At 36.0% G+C, this 20,920-nt stretch overlaps 1 protein-coding gene across 2 annotated transcripts; it reads right to left on the bottom strand.

Annotated features, from left to right (window-relative positions):
- Positions 1–278: 278 nt before the first annotated feature.
- Positions 279–14,940, bottom strand: ppp1r14d (protein phosphatase 1 regulatory inhibitor subunit 14D). Of its 2 annotated transcripts, none has more exons than XM_079386774.1 (4): positions 14,316–14,940; positions 3,801–3,881; positions 3,645–3,677; positions 279–1,395 (listed from the first exon to the last, which is right to left on the bottom strand). In XM_079386774.1, exons 1-4 carry the CDS (start codon positions 14,487–14,489, stop codon positions 1,327–1,329), a joined length of 357 nt encoding a protein of 118 aa, XP_079242900.1. In that variant the 5' UTR covers positions 14,490–14,940; the 3' UTR covers positions 279–1,326. The 2 variants fall into 2 exon arrangements, with proteins under 2 accessions (XP_079242900.1, XP_079242899.1); XM_079386773.1 differs by having other exon boundaries at positions 452–1,414; positions 14,316–14,804.
- Between the last annotated feature and the right edge of the window lie 5,980 nt (positions 14,941–20,920).

Genomic DNA, 20,920 nt, shown 5'->3' on the forward strand with positions numbered 1-20,920 from the left:
TTATTTAATTTAATGATATTTAGAGCATTACATCTGTATTTTGTTTTATTTTATATTACTTTTTACTTTATTTAGAGCATTACACCTGCATTTTATTTTATTTTGAACATTATACCTGATTTATTTTATTTTGAACATTGCACCTCTATTTCATTTTACTGTTTATTCTCAAAACACTGGGCAGTTCTGAATGTTTGTGCGAACATGATCGTCACACCTTCATCATCATCATCACAGAAAACAGCTGAGGTTAATGACCAAACCAAGAAACGTGGCATAAAAGCTAACCTTCAACAACCATCTTTACTCTTTATTACCACTCCATGCACTTTTGCTTTCTCCAGCCTTGCTGTTGTTTACTGGCGTGTTTTATAGTTCACTGGCCTCACGCACTGGAGTTTATGTTTGTTAAACTGTGTTTTCCCCATCTCCTTTAAAAATTCATATCATTTAAAGTACTTTAAAAGCTTTAATCAAATGTAAACATACATTAAAAGAATATTCTGGGTTATAGACAGAATCTGTGACATGCTGTTGATCACCGAACAAACATATTTATATTAAACATGTGAAGAATTTATAATTTTGTCTTCAGTAAAATGTTTGTTATTTGAGCCGTAAAGTGTGTAAATCGCCTTATTAGTGTTGCTGGGTGTGCAGATCATCTAAATATCATCAGGTTTACCAGACATGCATGTGCATGAGGTGAAATACTGGATAAATTAATGCAATGCAATGCATTTCATGCTGACGTGTGTGTTTTTGTTATATGTTATTGTATATAAGTGTTATGAAAGATGAATATTTTACCATTTTCTAACCTGGAGTATTCTGCACTTATGAGACGGTATTAATTGGCATGTAGTACATGTCATGTAGTAAATAAATTGTAAAATTGAAATCAGACAACGGCAAAATGTAAGAAAGATATCCTAGATTCTGAATTTATTATCACGAATTGTATCTATGCTCTTCATCTAAAATCTTGAAAAGAAATTGTTTATTACTACATACAACACTTGTCAGAACAAAATATATATAAATAGGGAACAAAATGTACGTCAAAAAAAAAAAAGCATCTCATTTGAGTCATAATAGGCAATACATTTGATCTGCAATGCTGGAGAAACTACAGAATTATTAGTGGTCAAAAACACTGTTTCTAGAAGTTTCCGTCACTGACCCATGTGTGCAGTGAATTATAGAAACATCCACAGACAGACACAACCTCTACAGACAGGGGGCGGGGCTTGCTGTTGTGGGCGGGGTCAGGGGTGGGGCCGGGTGCTTCACATTATCTTGAAAAATCCAGCCTTTGACCTAATACTATTTCTTCAGAGATCCTGACATCTTCCGCAGTCCCTTCATCCGGTACAGCAGACCGTTGATAAAGTCCTGCGGTCAGAGAGAGATCCTGGTTACGGTTTAGAGTGCTGTTAAAGTTTAAAAACAATGTTTTGCTTCATTTATTATGAAACACTGGCCGTTAAAAGCATCTATGGTAATGTAACAAAGTTTATCTATTAAAAGTTAGATGCACTTTCTTTTATATTAAATTTAAAATTTTAAGCCTTTTACATAAAAAAAAAAAAACTGATGTACTTATTACATTGTTCAAATATTTATTAATAGACTATGACATGATTTTTTTTTTTTTGTGCAGACATCTTTTATATATGACTGCCAAATATGAATCACATTAAGCTTATTGGTTTGTTTATGTTACAACTGTGTAATACAAATGGTTGGAAAATTTATATACAATCCAAATACATAAATCTGAAATTTAGGCCTAATTATTTTTTTGCAGTGCATCTGATTTTTAGGGGAATTTTCTTCATAATATCCATACAAAATAAATAATTACAAAAACTAAGATGAGAAATGCATATAACAAAATGACTAAAATGAAAACGGAAAATAGAAAACATAAAAGCAAATATTAAGACATACTCTAATACTCTTTAATAAATCAAATAAAACATATAATTATTAAATGAAAAACTTAAAAAATAAAATAATAGAAAAAATAGAAATTCCCTTGTTAGAAGTTCCATTGGTAACTAAGTGAAAATAAGCTATAATAAATAAAAGTAAGCTAAGTAAAATGACTAAAACTGAAAAAAAAGCTAAATAATTCTAAATAAATAATATAAAACATATATAAAAAACGGAAATTACTAAAATTAAAATAAAATAAAAAAATAAATAAAACTTAAATTAATATATATATATGTATATGTGTGTGTGTGTGTGTGTGTGTATATACACAGTGGTGTGAAAACACAAGTAAACACAACATGCCGTTTTTAAATGAAGGTTTTTTTTTAATGGAAAACATTAAAAAAACCTTCATAAAAACATACCAATCCCCCCCCCCCCCGCCACACCTGTTCACAATCAAGAAATCACTTAAATAGAACAAAGTGAAGTAGACCAAAAGATCCTCAAAAACTACAGATCATGTTGAGATCCAAAGAAATTCAGGAACAAATGAGAAAGAAAGTAATTGAGATCTATCAGTCTGGAGAAGGTTATAAAGCCATTTCTAAAGCTTTGGGACTCCAGCGAACCACAGTGAGAGCCATTATCCACAAAACATGGAGCAGTGGTGAACCTTCCCAGGAGTGGCCGCCCGACCAAAATTACCCCAAGAGCACAGCGACGACTCGTCCAAGAGGTCACAAAAGACCCCACAACAACATCTAAAGAACTGCAGGCCTCACTTGCCTCAGTTAAGGTCAGTGTTCATGACTCCACCATAAGAAAGAGACGGGGCAAAAATGGCCTGCATGGCAGAGCTCCAAGACGAAAACCGCTGCTGAGCAAAAAGAACATAAAGACTAATCTCAGTTTTGCCAGAAAACATCTTGATGATCCCCAAGACTTTTGGGAAAATACTCTGTGGACTGACGAGACAAAAGCTGAACTTTTTGGAAGGTGTGTGTCCCGTTACATCTGGCGTAAAAGTAATACAGCATTTCAGAAAAAGAACATCATAGCAACAGTAAAATATGGTGGTGGTAGTGTGATGGTCTGGGGCTGTTTTGCTGCTTCAGGACCTGGAAGACTTGCTGTGATAAATGAACCATGAATTCAGCTGTCTACCAAAAAATCCTGAAGGACAATGTCCGGCCATCTGTTGGTGACTTCAAGCTGAAGCGAACTTGGGTTCTGCAGCAGGACAATGATCCAAAACACACCAGCAAATCCACCTCTGAATGGCCGAAGAAAAACAAAATGAACACTTTGGAGTGGCCTAGTCAAAGTCCTGACCTGAATCCTATTGAGATGCTGTGGCATGACCTTAAAAAGGCGGTTCATGCTCAAACCCTCCAATGTGTCTGAATTACAACAATTCTGCCAAGATGAGTGGGCCAAAACTCCTCCACAGCGCTGTAACAGACTCATTGCAAGTTATCACAAACACTTGATTGCAGTTGTTGCTGCTAAGGGTGGCCCAACCAGGTATTAGGTTTAGGGGGCAAACACTTTTTCACACCACTGTATATATATTCAAGCAATATCACTTAATCCAAATGGATGGAAATTTTATATGCCATTGAAATACATACATCTTACATTTTGGCCTAAATATTTTTAGTGCTGTTTGTGGTTATTTCCAGGTCTGAGTTTTCTCTTACCTCCTTTGGTTTTCCACATTCTTGCAAAAGCTCCTGTTAAAACACAGAACAGCAGATACAACATCTGTACATGTTTATCCTAAAGTTATAGTCACATGATGCACTTTTGCACTGGTTATGTGTATGGTGTTATGATTGAGATGAAGCTGAACGCACATGCAGTCGAGATCTCTGCTCTGCATCTGTCAGCTCTAGAAGTTCATCGATGTCGATCTCCAGCTCAGGAATCTCCTCCTCCTGCACAGACAATCAATGACTCGTAACCCAGACACTGTGCATTTAATAATGCAACCACTCCTTTAATTGCAAAACAAATCTATTAATAATTACGAAAGATATTGGTCCAGAGATATTGCTGATGCAATCAAACTACAAACTGCAGTGTGTCCAACTGAGAAATGATGTTGGAAATGCAATAGCAGTAAGAGTCAGGCTATTAAAGTCTAGAAGAAAATCTAGCTGTGATAAAGATTTTAGGTGGCTGGATGCCATAAAGCATTCATACAGTATGATTCATTGACTCTCATGAGCGTTTCATTAATGCTAATGGCTGGATGATAGCCCATATGGCAATTAAATTAAATTAAATTAAATTAAATTAAATTAAATTAAATTAAATTAAATTAAATTAAATTAAATTAAATTAAATTAAATTAATATTTTCCAAATAAATATTTTTAAATACATTTCAAAGTATTTGAAGATTATCTTTATTTGTTGACCTTTTTCTTATTTGTAGGCAACTATTTTTTGTAGGCTACTACTGATTGGAAATGTATTTTCTTGCCACTTGAATAGATTTTGAAATACATTTGGTATATGATGGTTGAAACTAAATATATTTTCAATTTCAAAAATACATTTCATTGAGCTTCACTGGTTGCAATATATATATATATATATATATGTGTGTGTATGTGTATGTATATATTATTCTATATTTCACCATATTAACACCATATTTCTTTGTGATATGGTGGATAGTCCACTGTGTTCAGTGAGTAATTGATAATAAAAATCCATAGAAAAACAGATAATGTCCTGGAAAAGAATGACCAGTATATTTTCCAAATTTATGGACATTTCCTTCACTGCATAATACAATGCGTATAGTTCAAAGTACAGGTAAAACACCTGTAAAAAATCTATATGAGCAATTCCTTCATATTACATTGAGCCGTACTTTTACAGACTTTCCTTAGAGTGAATATAATTTATGTCAGATATCATATATGGAAGATTATATGTTGCAGTTGCTAATAGTCTTTGAGTTTGAAGCTCAAAGCGTCTCTGCTGGAGTGTTTTAATGACATCCGATCTTAAAAGCATCTCATATTAGACCAATGAGAGAAATGATGACCCCCAGAGTGACGCCGCATTAAAAACCACAGCATTGACTTTAAACTCGCCGCACTAATTGCTGCTCGCATGAATATTAGAGGAACCTCTGTGTTAGCAGCTGCTAATTACCCCACGGGGCAGTTATTACAGCTGCTGCTTCTGTTAGGCTGACTTTATATTGTTGTAGTAATTCTTGTCATTTGTTCACACATAACAGCTTGTTGCATATCATCTTAATGTTTATAGAGGCAAAATGCTGAATGGTGTCCATTTAGAAGCCATTCTCAATGTCCTGAAAGCTGTGTCGTTATTAACTTCAACTAAAACTATTAAAAATCATTTTTGTTCATTGAAATAAAGCTGAAATAATATAAGATAAAAATATTAGATGAAAAACATAAACATTAAAAACTTCAAAATAAAATGTTTCTTGACAACTAACTGAAAAAAAATAAATTGAAGTGCTGTATTATTACTAAAACTAAAACTGAAATATAAACAAATTAAAGCTAAATATATATTTTTTAAAACAAAAAAAAAATGACAAGCACAACAAAATTACTAAAACAGAAAAAAAAATATGACATGAAAAATAAAAAATAAAAATAGAATAAATAAAAAATTTAACTTAAAAATGTGTTGCCTTGACAACTAATTAAAATAATATAAGCTGAAATACTAAAATTAAAACAAATGAAAGCTAATTCATGAATATTTGTAATAAAAATGACAAAAGCACATTATAAAAATACTAAAACTTCAAATAAAATGATAAAATCAATATGGAAAATTCCTTCATATTACATGTCAGATATGACATAAATTATATTCGATGAAAACTTCAAATGAAATGCAAAATGAAAACTAAACTAAAAGCTAATTTAAATATTACACACATTAATATAAAGCTGAAATGAAATAACAAATATTCGATGAAAAACTTAAAAATACTTGCATGAAAATTAGCAATGTTTCTTTGACAACTAACTGAAATAAGTTGAAATGCTACTAAAATAAAAATAAAGCTAAATAGAAAAAAACGAAATGACAAAAGCACAAAATGACTAAAATTTAAACTAAAGTGAAATTCAAATGAAAGCTGAAAATATCAGAAATAAACGCTATTTAAAATATCATTGCATACTGAAATACAAAAAATAAAAATATGTTCTATCTTTATTTACTCAACCTCATGTAATTCTAAACCTGTATGACATTATTATTTTTTTTACTTTTATGGTCTTTGTCTTTTTTCTGCTTGGCAGCTCCTGATCTCTGTCTGCATTCATTAAATAGAGTCAGAGATCAGGTGAATTATGCTAATAATTGCACTAGAGGCACAGTAAAGCGTTAGTGTGTTGTGTCTGAATGAGATTTCACGGATGTCAGGCGGCGCTGAATCTCTAATGTGGATCCATTACTAATCTGATCTTCCTTCCTGGGTTTCCTGCCTCAGGCTCACTGCCATCAAAACACAAATACTGCAAGCTACATTCACTTATAATGTGGAAACCTTCTCCAGCAGCACTGATGCATTGGATCACTGACCCCAGAGAATATCAAGAGCTAATTAAATATACACTCATCTGCATACAGACATTTCAACGCTGGATAAAGCCAGGTTCAGAATTCTTTCATTTAGTTAAATCTTATTAAATTATTTTTTACAGAGGGTGATCTGATTTTGGATTTATTTTTTTATCACTCCATAAATCAGAAAAATATAAATTTCACCATGGTTTTAGGATTATAACATTGTATAAAATTAGTCAAATGATGTATGAACAAACCCCTCAGTAAAAACCATTCAGAAACTAGACTATATATAAGTGGTGCTAAGGTGGAGAAACAAACTTGAGAAAACAGCCTTTATATGTGTTTTAACTCAAATAGATCAAATGCAATGATAAAATCAGGTGAACGATATATAAACCCTTTTGTAGAAACCTTCAGAATATAGATAGGAATAACACTCTAAAATGTGGTGCATGTATTGTAAGTGGAGAAAATACTCTTTAAATATGTATTATAACTGAAATCTGCAGACGCAAAGATAAAGTACATTAAGTTGATGCATCAACCATCAACATTTTTTGATTTAAATGTAGCTAAAATAAATTGCTTTATCCAGTGTTAGATAAAGCCAGGTTCAGAATTCTTGTTACATTTTGTTGATCTGAAAGTATTTATAGTGGGGATTTTGGATATCTCTTTTTCATATAAATTGAAAAATATTGCCAAGAGCCAGAATTTTCTTTCTTTTTTTTCTTTTCTTTTTTTTACTATGTTTTTAGGAATAAAATGTGTGTGTGTGTGTGCGTGAGAGTGTGTGAGAGAGTGTGTGTGCGCGCATTTTTGTGACAAATGAGGAGATAAATTTGTATAATGACAAGGTGAAGGTGACTTTTCAGGACATTGACCCATGTCTCCACTTTTCAAAACGCTTATAAATCATCCAGAGTGAGTTTTTTTGGGGGAAAGTAGAAATGCAAAGTCTCCTGTGAGGGGTAAGTTTAGGTGTAGGGCAATAGAATATACAGTTTGTACAGTATAAAAACCATTACGCCTATGGGATGGCCCACTTTTCACAAAAACAAATGCGTGCGCGTGTGTGTGTGTGTGTGTGTGTGTGTGTGTTTGTGTGTGTGTGTGTGTGTGTGTGTGTGTGTGTGTGTGTTTTTGTGTGTGTGTGTGTGTGTGTGTTTGTGTGTTGTAAGGATTACAGAATCTCAGACACTGTGAACTCCTGAGATGGACAACACACACACACAGTGCATTAACATACAGACATCTGTCTCCACATCCCACTGGGAGAGAATACAAGAAAATGCCTCTCTCACATATGCATCAGTTCCTTTTCATCCCTTCCTTCCTTCCCCCATCCTTCACTCACTCAGAATGGTCAATAGAAGAATGTAATATTCTACATTAATGCAAGTGTTATTTACAGTCATGTTTGGTATCATTTGAATTGTCTCAGGGCGACTGGTATAATGGTCTCATTCTTATAAGAAGTAAACTAAAAGGTAATACAAATCCTAAGAGTTCAGAGACATTTTGCATACTGTAGAGGGCGGACCGCACCTAATGGTTTTCATGCAAATTACCTTCTGTCCCAAAAGGTGCCAACTCGACTTGATTAAATTGCAAATTACAATTGTTAGTTCCTGTCTCGAGTTTGGGGGATGTTTATTCTGGTCTGAAGTACTTAAAGAGAATGTGGCAAAAGGATCGGGGCGATTTCTGTAACCAGACGCCCGTAGTGTGGGTCTCAATGCTCACACTATGTATTTCTATAAAGTCAGGTATGCATTCTTTACTCATAGATTTATCTCTGAGAATTCGATGTTTTGTATTGATATGATTTGATCTCTTTGAATTGCTGTGGAATTGAAATAATACATACAGTATTTACCTGACTGATAATAAATTGTTACATTTGACCTTATTCTGTTTTACTCTGTAATTATTGACTCTAGTAGATTACGTTGCATCCTTGTTAAAGACATGAGCAACCGAATGAACGAGTAAATATAAAGTCAAGAGTTAACTAGAATAATCAAATATCAGAATAATAAATTAGAAACGGACAAGCAATCAATTTGTATTTCAAGTTAAATACGAGGTCATAAAGAAATGGAGTCAGATTAAATGATAAAATGGAGTCAGATTAAAGTTTAATTAAAATTGAAGAACTGTGCACACTGGAAAGACCGAGCACGCAGGAAACCTTCATCCACCACCGGAGACCTTCCTTGGGCCGGATGGGTGGAGCCTTACAGTGTGTTTGTTTGTGTGTGTGTGTGGGCGTGTTTAGCTATAGCAAAACCAACATGTGTGTGTGTGTGTGTGTGTGTGTGTGTGTGTGTTTGTGTGTGTGTGTGTGTGTGTGTGTGTGTGTGCATGTTTATGTGGTTTATGAGGACACAAATTTGTATAATGACATGGGTATGACAGAGGTATTACAATATGAAGGTGATTTATGAGGACACTGCCTATGTCCCTGTAATTCAAAAGGCTTAAAAAACATACTAAATGGTGTTTTTTTGAAATTGTAAAAATGCACAAAGTCTCCTGTGAGGGCTAAGTTTAGGTGTAGGGTTGGTGTAGGGCAATAGCACACACAGTTTGTTCAGTATAAAAACCATTACGCCTATGGAGAGTCAAAAACCAACGTGTGTGTGTGTGTGTGTGTGCTGTCTTGTCTTGTAGTGTGTGTGCTCCAGACAGTAAGAAAACACCTATTATCTAAGGGCTTAGAACAAAGAGCAACCCACTGCGAACATCTCATTTATCCTTTGAAACATATTCTTGAACCTCAACTCATATTCAACTATGTCATGTTAACAAAACCAAAAACGCATTATTTGAAGTCAGGGTTGGGCAGAGTAACTGCAGGATCCAGTGAGGTCACGCATATATTAGAGATGCTCATGAATAATGCAGCTGTTGACACAGGGGCCGGACTGTTACAGGCTTCCACACGGAAGCGTCAGAGAAGCCAGAGTGAAACCCTTCCGCCGGCCCATCAAATATTCATCATCATCACCAAAACGCCACTCCCAAACCACAGAGAGCTCAACTTTAGAAACCATGTGCCGTATATTCTGCTGCTTTAAAAGAGCCAGAAACTAACCAGGAGCATGTAATATGCCAATATAATCTTATGAATAATACTATCTTAGGCAAGACACTACATGTAAAACATTTTTCATTCTGGTCAATTTAGAAATGTTGGGTTATTTGGCTGTCCATAACATATTATTTTAGAATAGTGAAAAGAAAACATCCAAAATACACTTTCAAGTGTTTATTTTGTTGCACTTTTTATCTCCTGGCTTCAGTAGATTTCAATTATAATGCATATCTTTAAAGAGATTTATCTCCACTTCAGGAGCACTTACACCAAAATCTATATTCTGAAGGTTTTTACAGAAGGGGTCGTTCATATTTACACTGATTTTATTATTGCACTTTATCTATTTGTGTCTGTAGATTTTAATTACGAGATATATCTTTTAAGGCCATTCTCTCAAAATAAGTTTTCATGCTTTCAGCAGCACTTACATGCACCAAATAGAGTTTAATTCCTATCTAAAATATGAAGGGTTTTTTATAGAGGGATTTTTTATTTCAAACCTGGCTTTATCCAACACTGGGAAAAAAATGATACTACATTTCTTTAAGGTAAGTGGTTGCAAGCAATTTTTATCTACATTTAAAGAAAACGTTGGAAGTCAGCCAACTAAATTTGTTTATTTAAATGCAGCTAAAATACATTGATTGCAATCACTTACCTTAAAAAAATTTATATATTCAATGAATCATTTTTTCCAGTGAATGTTTAGATTTATTTTTTGGAAATGTGTGTATATTTAATTAGGTAACGCCTCATTTGCATCTTTAAACATAACATTTTAAAAAAACTTCTAATGCAAGAAAAATGTTTGCTACTCTTAATGTAATCAGTCAACTGAAGAAGTATGGAGATGTCTATTAGTTATATTTTTTTGAGTATTCACCTGGTGTGTCTTGTCTTAAGCGTATATCTTCAGATGGATTACATCAGTGAAATGCACAAGAGTATACCACAGTAAACACGAAAGTGTGTTCTTTAAATAGAGCTGCTTTAACATGTATTTAGGACACAACAGACGCCTTCCCCTCAAAGCCTGCTCCATTTAAATCCCCTTAAAAAATCCCAGAAGAGAAAGATATGTGTAAAGCAGTTCTTCTGTACAGTACATGCGTGTTTATCAGGAATCATTCAGTGCTGTGTCATCTGACGGCTACAGTAGAGTAAACACACACACCGATGCTGGACATCTGCCACTACCTTCAACACTGTCCCTCTCTCACACACACACCATGCTGAAAGATCTGCACCGCTGAATGCTTGAATGTCCCACGTGTCCTTGAGTTTAATAGTAACAGGTCGGGGTCAGATATTAACCACGACTGCTAGGTGAGCCGGATATTTCAAATGTGGAGGCAGAAATGATTTCCTCTGTTCTTGTAATCTGTAATCTAACATCTGGCATACTCTCTTCTATTCTAGTCTAGTCTGGTGATGGGTTTAGTGACCTGTAACTCACTGTTTCGGAGGTTGATGAAATAAATATTAATAAAACACTCAACTCTCCAACAACTCAAAAACCTGAAACAGCAATTACATTCAAATCTAAAGTTACAGTAAACAATAGAGAGCTAAATAATCAGTGACGTAGTTCACATATATTCTAACAGTGTTTGATATCTTGCTTTATTTACAGCTCTCTTTTGATGTTGAATTATATTCATTTCAGACTTAAATGTTCATATGAAGTATTTGTTTCTTGAGATATTTAATGCAGTTGCACGACCCACTGTGTGTTTTTATACGATTGCAAGAAAAATACAATAATAAAGGTAAAAATGCATAGGAAATCTTTCATTTCTGATACTGAAGCAATGAGAAATTAATACTGGTTCCTTGATACCGTAACTTACATTCATGCATTACATTTTGTTTTTCAACTCATGCATTGCCTTGCATCATGCTCTATTTTTTGAGTTACAGGAACTACCTGTATTTTTCTGGTATAATGTAAGACAGCTTTCCACCAGTGTACAGCTGTCATATGCAAGATATCATATCAGAAAAGCCCATGGTGCAGTTCAGCATGTTATCAGGGTGGGTTAAGATGGGAACTGAAATGCTGTAGGTTCAGTTATGACAAATTAACTCCTCAGTTACACCAGAGAGTAAATGACTAATTATTCCTGTAGAGCATGGCCAAGTTCAGTTTCCAGAGAATCTCATGGATGCAATGTAGGTAGTTTTTAGATAAAAGCATCTGCCAGATGCAATAATGTAAATTAGTCCTAAAACATATATTATCTGTTTTGGACATAGATGTGTTTGTCTAACCAGAAATCTCACTTTGCTGTATTAGAAATGCTGTTTTTAGTTTTGCTTTCCATAAAGTGCAAAAATACACTCAGCTTTGGTTTGATCTGGTTTAATATAAAGCCTTTTCACACCAAGGATGATGACTATAATGATAACTATAACTATAAAGTTAAATAATCCTTATGTCCACAACTATAGCAATAACAAACTTTTTAAAAAACTACTGAAATAAAGTATATGATGCTAAAATTGGAATCACTTTCAGAATGATTTTTCCAGCTGATGAACAATAAAACTTTAAAAGCCAAAAGATAATTATGGCACAGAAACGCTCGTTATCGCAGGTCGGAGTGGACGTTATATACAATTATTATATTTAGTGCGAGTCTCTCAACCGTAAAGGTGCATGCAAAACAGGCTAGGATTAGGATTGCAGATTTCAGGTGTTTGTTGCGTGTGGTGTTGGGTGAGATTGGCATTAGAGCAGCTGTCAGTCAGCGGCCTGTGGGTTATAATCAGCACATGTGGGCGTCTGGATCTCACAGAGGGAACGTGGAGGAAAAACAACTCGATCTGTTCAAATATCACCACCTTCCCTCCTCTAATGTCACTGTATCCTCAGCGCATTCGAGTAAATGTCAAGTGCGATCACACACACATCCCATCATGCTGAACCAGCCAGAATCCTGTTGCCATGGCAGCACAGGATGCAGCGGATGCAGCGGATACAGTCTCTCTGATGTAACGCGGCAGATGTTGCACGTCTCCAGATGTCCGTGACTCGTCAATCATGACGTCAGCTGGATGCTGATTAGAGTCTGATCTGTGCACGCTTTAAGCAATGTTCTGGGTTCAACAGAACTTAACCTACATGACCCTACATAACCTACTTTTTTTTTTTTTTTTTTTTTTTTTTTTTTAATCAGATGACAGTTCCTGTGAATACATGTAGTGTGAATATATAGAGGTAAATCTGAATATATAGCTATAAGTCTGAATGTATAAATGTAAAGCATGAGTAGTGATTATCACTTATAATAATTAATATAGTACAATATGTGCATTACATACAGGCTATAGGCATACTGTCTTAATAAAAAAAAAATATATATTATACATATATTTAGGTGTAAACAACATATATTCTGATTTGCATTTATATATATATATATGTGTGTGTGTGTGTGTGTGTATGTGTGTATATCTATATATCTATCTAATCTATATATATATATATATATATATATATATATATATATATATATATATATATATATATATATAAAAGTGCTTTCAAACTATTAATCGCGATTAATCTCATGCAAAATAAAAGTTTTTGTTTGCATTATATATGTGTGTTCTGTGTATATTTACTATATAAATACACACACATATGTTGTTTTGTATTGTATTTACATGTGTATATATATATATTCATATAATTTATATTATAAATAATAAATATGCACAGCACACATACATATATTACGTAAACAAAAACTTTTATTTTGGAATGCGATTGTTTGACAGCACTAATATATATATATATATATATATTTAATTCTAGTTTTGTTTATTTATCGGTGCATTGTCTTGCCTTGTAGACGTCAGTTATGAATGCATTACTATAGATTTGTGCTTGTTTTTTTTTCAGTCGAAATTATTTTCTGTGTTAATCCACATCATGTTAGATGCCAGCAGTAGTGGTTCATATAAAGGCACTGAGACATTCAGCACTGCTCATACAGAGCCAGTCAATCTATACAGAAAAACTAGTGCTTGTGATGTTCCTCATTTGTAAATCGATTTGGATTAAAGCATCTGCTAAATGAATGAATGTACGTGAAAAACTGCACAAGAAGGAAGATTTCAACACATTTCTGAAGCTTTAAGCCTTTAACTCTCTTGGCTCTTCATAGAATAAAGTCTTATAAATGGGATGGCAGATCTCTGATAGGGTTGAAGAATGACTCAAACAGTGAAATAAATATTAATTGTTAAAATATTAATCTACAATTATCATAATGTTCCTACTCAATTTCACAGTTCAAACTGACTTATATGATCAAACAAGACATGACCACATTTAGTGCATACAGTGGTGGTACCATGGTAAAATAATGTATCTCCTCTAAGAAACCTTCAACCGACTTCCCTCAGTTGTTCCTCCTGAGATTAAATAGAGATATTTACTAACATCTCCTGCTTCTCAGATGTTTCTCCAGAGAAAAAGAGATGTCTCTCAAAACAAAAGTCAGAGATCTCAATATGACCTCATTTCTCCTCAAATGATCTGAGCTGCTCCATATTCATGTCATAGGATGATAACTAGTGACTCGTTGAGGTCTCATGAGGAGTTTTAGGAGAAGCATTATTTTCTTGGGTCTGATCGTGCTGTAATGCGTCTCAGAGCGTCTGTCTCTCTGGATCTGTCTTACCTCGCAGTCGTACAGCAGGTGCAGCTGCCCGTCGATCCACTCCTCGATGTCCAGCCTCCTCTGGAGGTCTTTGCGGTTGTATTTGACCGTCAGTTTGCCCAGTTTGCGTTGGGCAGGCTCCTCCGCTTTGGTCTGAAACATCACTCTGGACTGGGTGCCGGGCTCCGACGCCATGCCTGCCACAACCTCACGCCGACGGGGAGAAGACCAAGAGACAGCAGCCTCTCTTTCTCTCTCTCTCTCTCTCTCTCTCTCTCTCTCTGTCTGTCTCACAGATTCAAACACAGACTCCTTCAGTCGCCGTCCTGCTGTTGTTTGCTCCTCAGTGTGTGTTTCTATACTGCAGTGTGTTTCTGACTCATGATCGTGGTGTTTCTATCCGACAGCCTCCTTTAGCGCCTGTCTTCTGTCTGCACTCTACTAACACTGACTCCCTCCCTCCCTCTCTATGTCTCTCTCTCGCTCTCGCTCTCTCTCTCTCTCTCACTCACTGTCTGCTGTCTTCATGTGTGTGTTAAGGAGGAACATAGTTCAACTTAAGACTGATAACATGCAGTAAGATTGGGGTCAGAGGCCAAAACACTTGTTTTAAAGCACTTGTTACTATTAATACCCACTAAGAACCACCCAGAACACCGTAGCAACATATTACCAACCACCTAGTACACCCTAGCAACCGTTTGGCAACCACCCAAACACCATAGCAATGCACTAACGGACACATCTTAACAACCTTGCACCAATCCCTAGCAACCACCCAGAAGTCCGCATAGCAACACCCTGGCAACCAAAAACAGTTTTGCACTGGCAAACAGCATATTTTCTTTACAAATCTATTAATAGCATACAATTAGTAAATTAAAACAATTTATTTAAAAATGAATAAAGATAGCTTAAATTCTTAAATTTTTTATTAATTATAATTATTAAAATTAAAATAAGTAAAATGTATTTTTTTTTATAAAAGCATTTGTTTAATGAATAAATATAAATGCCATTTAAGCTGTTGCTAGGGTGTTCTGTGTGGTTCCTAGGGGGTTACTAAGCTGTTGCTAGGGGGATCTTGTTCTGAATGGTTGCCAGGGTGTTGCTATGTGTTTGCCAGGATGTTCTGGGTGGTTTCTAGGGCATTGGTATAAGGTTGCTATAAGAGATTCTAAATGACAGTTAGAGTGTTAGTGTGCTCCTTGGTTTCTAAGGTGCTCTAGGTGGTTCCTGGGGGTTGCTAAACTGTTGCTAGGGTGTTCTTGATCTGAATGGTTGCCAGGGTGTTGCTATGTGTTTACTAGGCTGTTATGGGTGGTTGCTAGGGCATTGGTACAACATTACTAAGATATTCTGAGTGGCTGTTAGTGTGTTACTATGTGGTTTCTAGGGTGTTCTGGGTGCTTAGAGCTGTTGGGTGGTCACCACGGTGTTGCTATCCATTTTCTGTGGTTGTTGCTAAGGCATTAGTATAAGGTTGCTAAGATGTGTATGCTGTTAGTGTGTTGCTATGTGGGTGTTGCTAAGCTGTTGCTGTGGTGTTTTGGGTGGTTGCTAAAGTGTTGCTATGTGGTTGTTACAGTTTGCTAGGGTATTTTGCGTGGTTGCTAGGGCATTCGTTTAAAGTTGCTAAGATGTCCTGAGTGTCTGTTAGTGTGTTACTATGTGGTTTCTAGGGTGTTCTGGGTGCTTAGAGCTGTTGAGTGGTTTCCAGGGTGTGGCTAAACCATTGCTAGGGTGTTTTGGTTGATTATGAAGGGATTGCTAAGCTGATTCTTGGGTGTTTTGGGTGGTTGCTAAGATGTTGCTAGGGTGTTCTGAATGGTTGCCAAGGTGTTGCTATGTGGCTGTTACAGTTTGTTAGGGAATTATGCGTGGTTGCTAGGGCATTGGTTTAAAGTTGCTAAGATATTCTAAATGGCTGTTATTGTTTCTAGAGTGATCTAGGTGCTGGTTAGTGTGGCTAAGCTGTTGCTAGGTTGTTCTGGGTGGTTGCTTACTGTCTCAAGTGAAAAGAGTCTCTGTGATATTCACATAACTATATATTAGCAGCGTTGATTTTGGAGTGCACCTCGTTTGCTCAGACACTTTGCCCCATTATCAGAGGTAATGGTGCTTTCATTACGAGTGATATCCTGTGCCAGGAGAAAATGGAGAGTAATGGTTGTGACTTTGCCCCATTTCGATTAAATGGGGATCAGCAAAGAGCCATATATGTCAAAATAATCCTCTCTTAGCAGCTGATATGTCAGTTGTCACTTAGAGCTGCAGGCCAGATCATAAAGTTTCCATTTATCGCTACTGAGCTCATTTTCCCGTAAGGCTGATAGTGCACAGAGAGAAACACTTGTTATCAATTGATGTGCTTACAGGTTACTCACAATATTTCCAGGATATTACAATGATTAAATGATTAATATCAACAGTGCTAGGTATGTACTCCATTACTGATTCCGAATTACATGACAAAAATTGTAGTTAGTAACGTAATCCATTTCTTTACACATTTTAGGTAATATAATTGGTCTACTTTTGACCAAACTTGTTTATTAAATTGATTTAAATAGGATAATATTGTACCATACTGAGCTTTTAAAATGCAATATAATCTAATTATAGTACTAAATTTTTGGAATCAGATGAGATATTCTAGATTACATGTAATTAGTTACTACCCAGCACTATCGACAGATAACCGTTGAGCTACAGATATCAGAAAATAGCCAAAGAGAATGTAATAGTGTACTTGAATGTGTTTATTTTCTTTTGGGATCCATTTAAACCCATCAATAAGATCATGTAAGGCTTCTTTTTATCTAGTGTCCGTATCAGGCTCAAGTATGACAAAAGCGCGGTCACCTGTGTCTACCAGCGCAGATTATCTATAAACCCTCCAAACATGCATTAGAAATCAATCATGTCTTTTATAGCTGCCATTATCAGGAGTGTGAGTGATAAGGCCTGAAACTAAATGGGCGCACCTTGATAAATGATGGATGAGAAGACGCAGCAATGCAACAGACTGGAGTGCTTTGGACAGAACAAAATTTGATATGCGAGAAATATGTTTATGGTGCCCAGAGTGCATCAAACATTGCTTCAAGCTGTCAAACAGAATTCTGTGGGGTATTCCCATGTCAAAATGTACAGTAGGCTGTACAAAAGACGTGTATCGGCTATTACAAAGATCCGATTTCGATAAAAACAATGGCTGCCTCTTTTCCCTTTTGTTTTGTCAGGGCATATCAATCAAGTGCAGCTCCGCTGCTTCTCCTGCCGATGTGCCGTCTGTTACAAACTCTAAATTATTGAACAACGTGGCAGCTCATCTTTCACAGCCAACAAATTCATTCATCCGAGCCAAGACTCAAAAATAGGGCCAGCTGATGATACAGGGCATGCATTCCCTAGAAACGCTGTGCTTTTAAAGAAAAATAATAGATTTTCTGAAATTAAAATGTTTGTCCATCCAAAGCTCGCCGGCACACACTAAGGTGTTGTGAATGGTTGCCAGGGCGTTGCCGTGTGTTCTGTGGGTTAATAGAATGTTGCCATGCAGTTGTTAGGCTTTTGTGGATGGTTGCCATGACATTGCTCTGCGGTTGTTAAGGTGTTGTGAATGGTTGTCAGGGCATTGCTATGCAGTTGCTATAGTGTTGTGGATGGTTGCCAGGGCGTTGCTATGCAGCTGCATACAGTATGTGTTCTGCAGGTTAATAGTGTGTTGCCCTGCAGTTGCTAGGGTGTTGCGGATGGTTGCCATGGCATTGCTGTCTAGTTGCATATGTGTTCTGCAGGTTAATAGTGTGTTGCCATGCCATTACTAGGGTCTTGTGGATGGTTGCAAGGGTGTTGCTATGCAGTTACATGTGTATTATGAGTGGTTAATAATGTGTTGCTATGCAGTTGCATGTGTATTATGAGTGGTTAATAGTGTGTTGCTATGCAGTTGCATGTGTATTATGAGTGGTTAATAGTGTGTTGCTATGCCGTTGGGTGTTCTGGATAGTTGCTTATACTGGCCCAAATGAGTCTCTTTAATATTTTACTCTCTAGATTTGCCTCGAGTCCCTCGTTAATATGCTCAGAAGAGTCTGTCAGTGAATGTCAGTGATGTAAATGCATGATCAGCCTCACCACAGTGAGATTCAGAGCTTACATAAGAACATTCACTGAGACTGAGGCTGATCTGCTGTGTGTCAATGTGTGTGTATCTCTTTGTGTGTGTATGGCATCGCTCCAGGATGAGTCAGGGAGTGTTGGCTGTGTTATCAAAGCTCAACATTGTTGTCTTTAACACTCCCACAGACTGCTGATGATGCTATTCAGGAGCTTTAGATGCCACTGCCATCTAGTGTATGCAGCGAAGAACTGTAGGTCTTTAAAATGTTTATGCATTTGACAAGATGCAGCAAAACAGGCCCAAGCCATGATACTACCACCACCATGTTTCACAGATGGGATAACATTCTTAAGCTGGAATGCAGTGTGTTCTTTTCTCCGAACATAATAGCTTCTCATTTAAACCAATAAGTTCTATTTTGGTTTCGTCCATCCATTAAACCTTTCTCCAATACTCCTCCAGCTTGTCCACATGGTCTTTAGCAAACAATTTTATTTTTGGTGAACAGTGGCTTTCTTCTTGCAGCTCTGCCATGCACACCATGCTTGCTCAGTGTTCTCCTGATGGTGGGCTCATGAGCATTAACATTAGCCGGTGTGAGAAAGGCCTTTAATTGCTTAGAAGTTACCCTAGGAACTTTTGCAACCTTGCAGACTATTACACTTCTGCTTCGGAGTGATCTTTGTTAGTCGACCACTTCTCAAGAAGTAGTGGTCTTGAATTTCCTCCATTTGTACACAGTCAGTCTGTCTGACTGTGGATTTATGGAGTCCAAACACTTCAGAGATTGTTTTGTAACCTTTTCTAGCCTGATGAGCAACATCAACTCTTTTTTCCGAGGTCCTCAGTAATCTCCTTTGTTCGTGACATGATTCACTTCCACAAACATGAGCAGACTTTGATAGATTTGTTCTTTGAATAAAACAGGTCACGTACTGACATTTGATAGTCATTGCACAGATGGAGTCTAATTTTACCTTTAAATTAACTGCTAATCCTAGAGATTCACATACTTTTTTCTTTTCAATGGAAACATCTCACTTCCTGCATCAAATGCACCTCAAACCAAAACAAGCAATTCAGTGGTAGTACTGCATGCACGCCAAGAAAAGGAAGCGGTTTGTACCTCTGTACAGCAGAGCTGGGCATAGAATTGGTGCAATCAAAGTTTCTGTGCATTAGACGTTTCCGTCAGACTCATAATGCAGTCAGTAGTTGTTTGAAGGGCATCATAGAATATAATTTCAAATTGCTTTTTGATAGAATAAGTCAATTTCAAGCAGCTGAACAGCACATGATATATTTCATTTAAAATGGAGAGTTAATCAAATGAATGACCTAACACATCCACAAGTGCTCATGAGTTGATTTGGCTTTAAAACTTGAATTTTCAGAAAGTTAACCATGCAGCATTGAGGTTTTGACAAATGAAACTGGACAATTATGAATGGCACTTTGTAGAAACCTTTAAAATTGTATGTTTTACTGGTTCATTGCAAAAGCAACAGACACCCACAGCAATCACAAACCCTGGAATGTTTGTTACACACAAATGTCATTTTTGAACTACATTTATGTTGATACTGACTGGCCATTTTGTCTAGATGATTGCTATTGTGAGAGATGAGAGATAGTAAAGTACTTTACATAAAAAGTTACTAATGCAATTAGTTAGGGAGTAACACAATATCGTAATGCATTACTTTTAAAAGTAACTTTCCCCAACACTGTTTGCATGTATAGAGGACATTTATATTTGTAGCAATGAGTACCAGAAAATTCACATTTGCATGTTCATTTTTACATTTGCCCGTTTTGCAGAAGCTTCTGTGTATTAGAAGTTTAAGAATTCAGTCAATAAGTATTTAAAGGACATCACATCATTTGTAATAATACATCCATCTATAGTGATTAGAATATTATATGATGTATTTCATTTAAACTGAAACAAAATGTTTTTGAACTGATTCTGCTTTGAAACTTGATATTTCAGCACCAGCATTGAGGTTTTGATGAAACTAGACATGAATACGTCTTTGAAAAGTGCTTTTTGAGGTGAATGATGCATCTGATGAAGGAAGTGAAACGTTTCCATCAGCTTTGACACAGACACTTGATAACGAAGTGAAACACATTTATAACAAAAAATGAATAAATCAACCATTTTAAACAATAATATTGATAAACATTATTGTTAATGCATATCAAAACAACTCCTTCCCACAAAATGTGTAGACAATAACAATTTTACACAAAAACTGTGTATTTCATGATATATATAAAACCCCCTCTTTACAGAAGTAACAGACATCATGTGTCTGCGGTAAGGCATGTCCTGTGTGTAAGACAGTGTGGTGTTGTCAGACTTTAGAAACCGACCCAAAACAGCCTCATAAGAATGAAAGACAGACAGACAGGTGTAAATGAATAATGCAGTGAGTGGGCGAGGGGGCGGAGTCTGGCTGGAGCGAGCGCGTGACGTCAGCACTTCCTGCTC

Source organism: Barbus barbus (genome assembly GCF_936440315.1).
Source record: "Barbus barbus genome assembly, chromosome: 30".
Taxonomy (NCBI): domain Eukaryota; kingdom Metazoa; phylum Chordata; class Actinopteri; order Cypriniformes; family Cyprinidae; genus Barbus; species Barbus barbus.

Bases quoted from the DNA above. Each gene is read 5' to 3' on its own strand.
- ppp1r14d (XM_079386773.1), bottom strand. From the start codon at position 14,489: ATGGCGTCGGAGCCCGGCACCCAGTCCAGAGTGATGTTTCAGACCAAA. The intron at 3,882-14,315 runs GTAAGACAGATC...TTGTCTGTGCAG, and splicing joins ACCTGCTGTACGACTGCGAG to GAGGAGGAGATTCCTGAGCT. The intron at 3,678-3,800 runs GTGCGTTCAGCT...GTGTTTTAACAG, and splicing joins AGCAGAGATCTCGACTGCAT to GAGCTTTTGCAAGAATGTGG.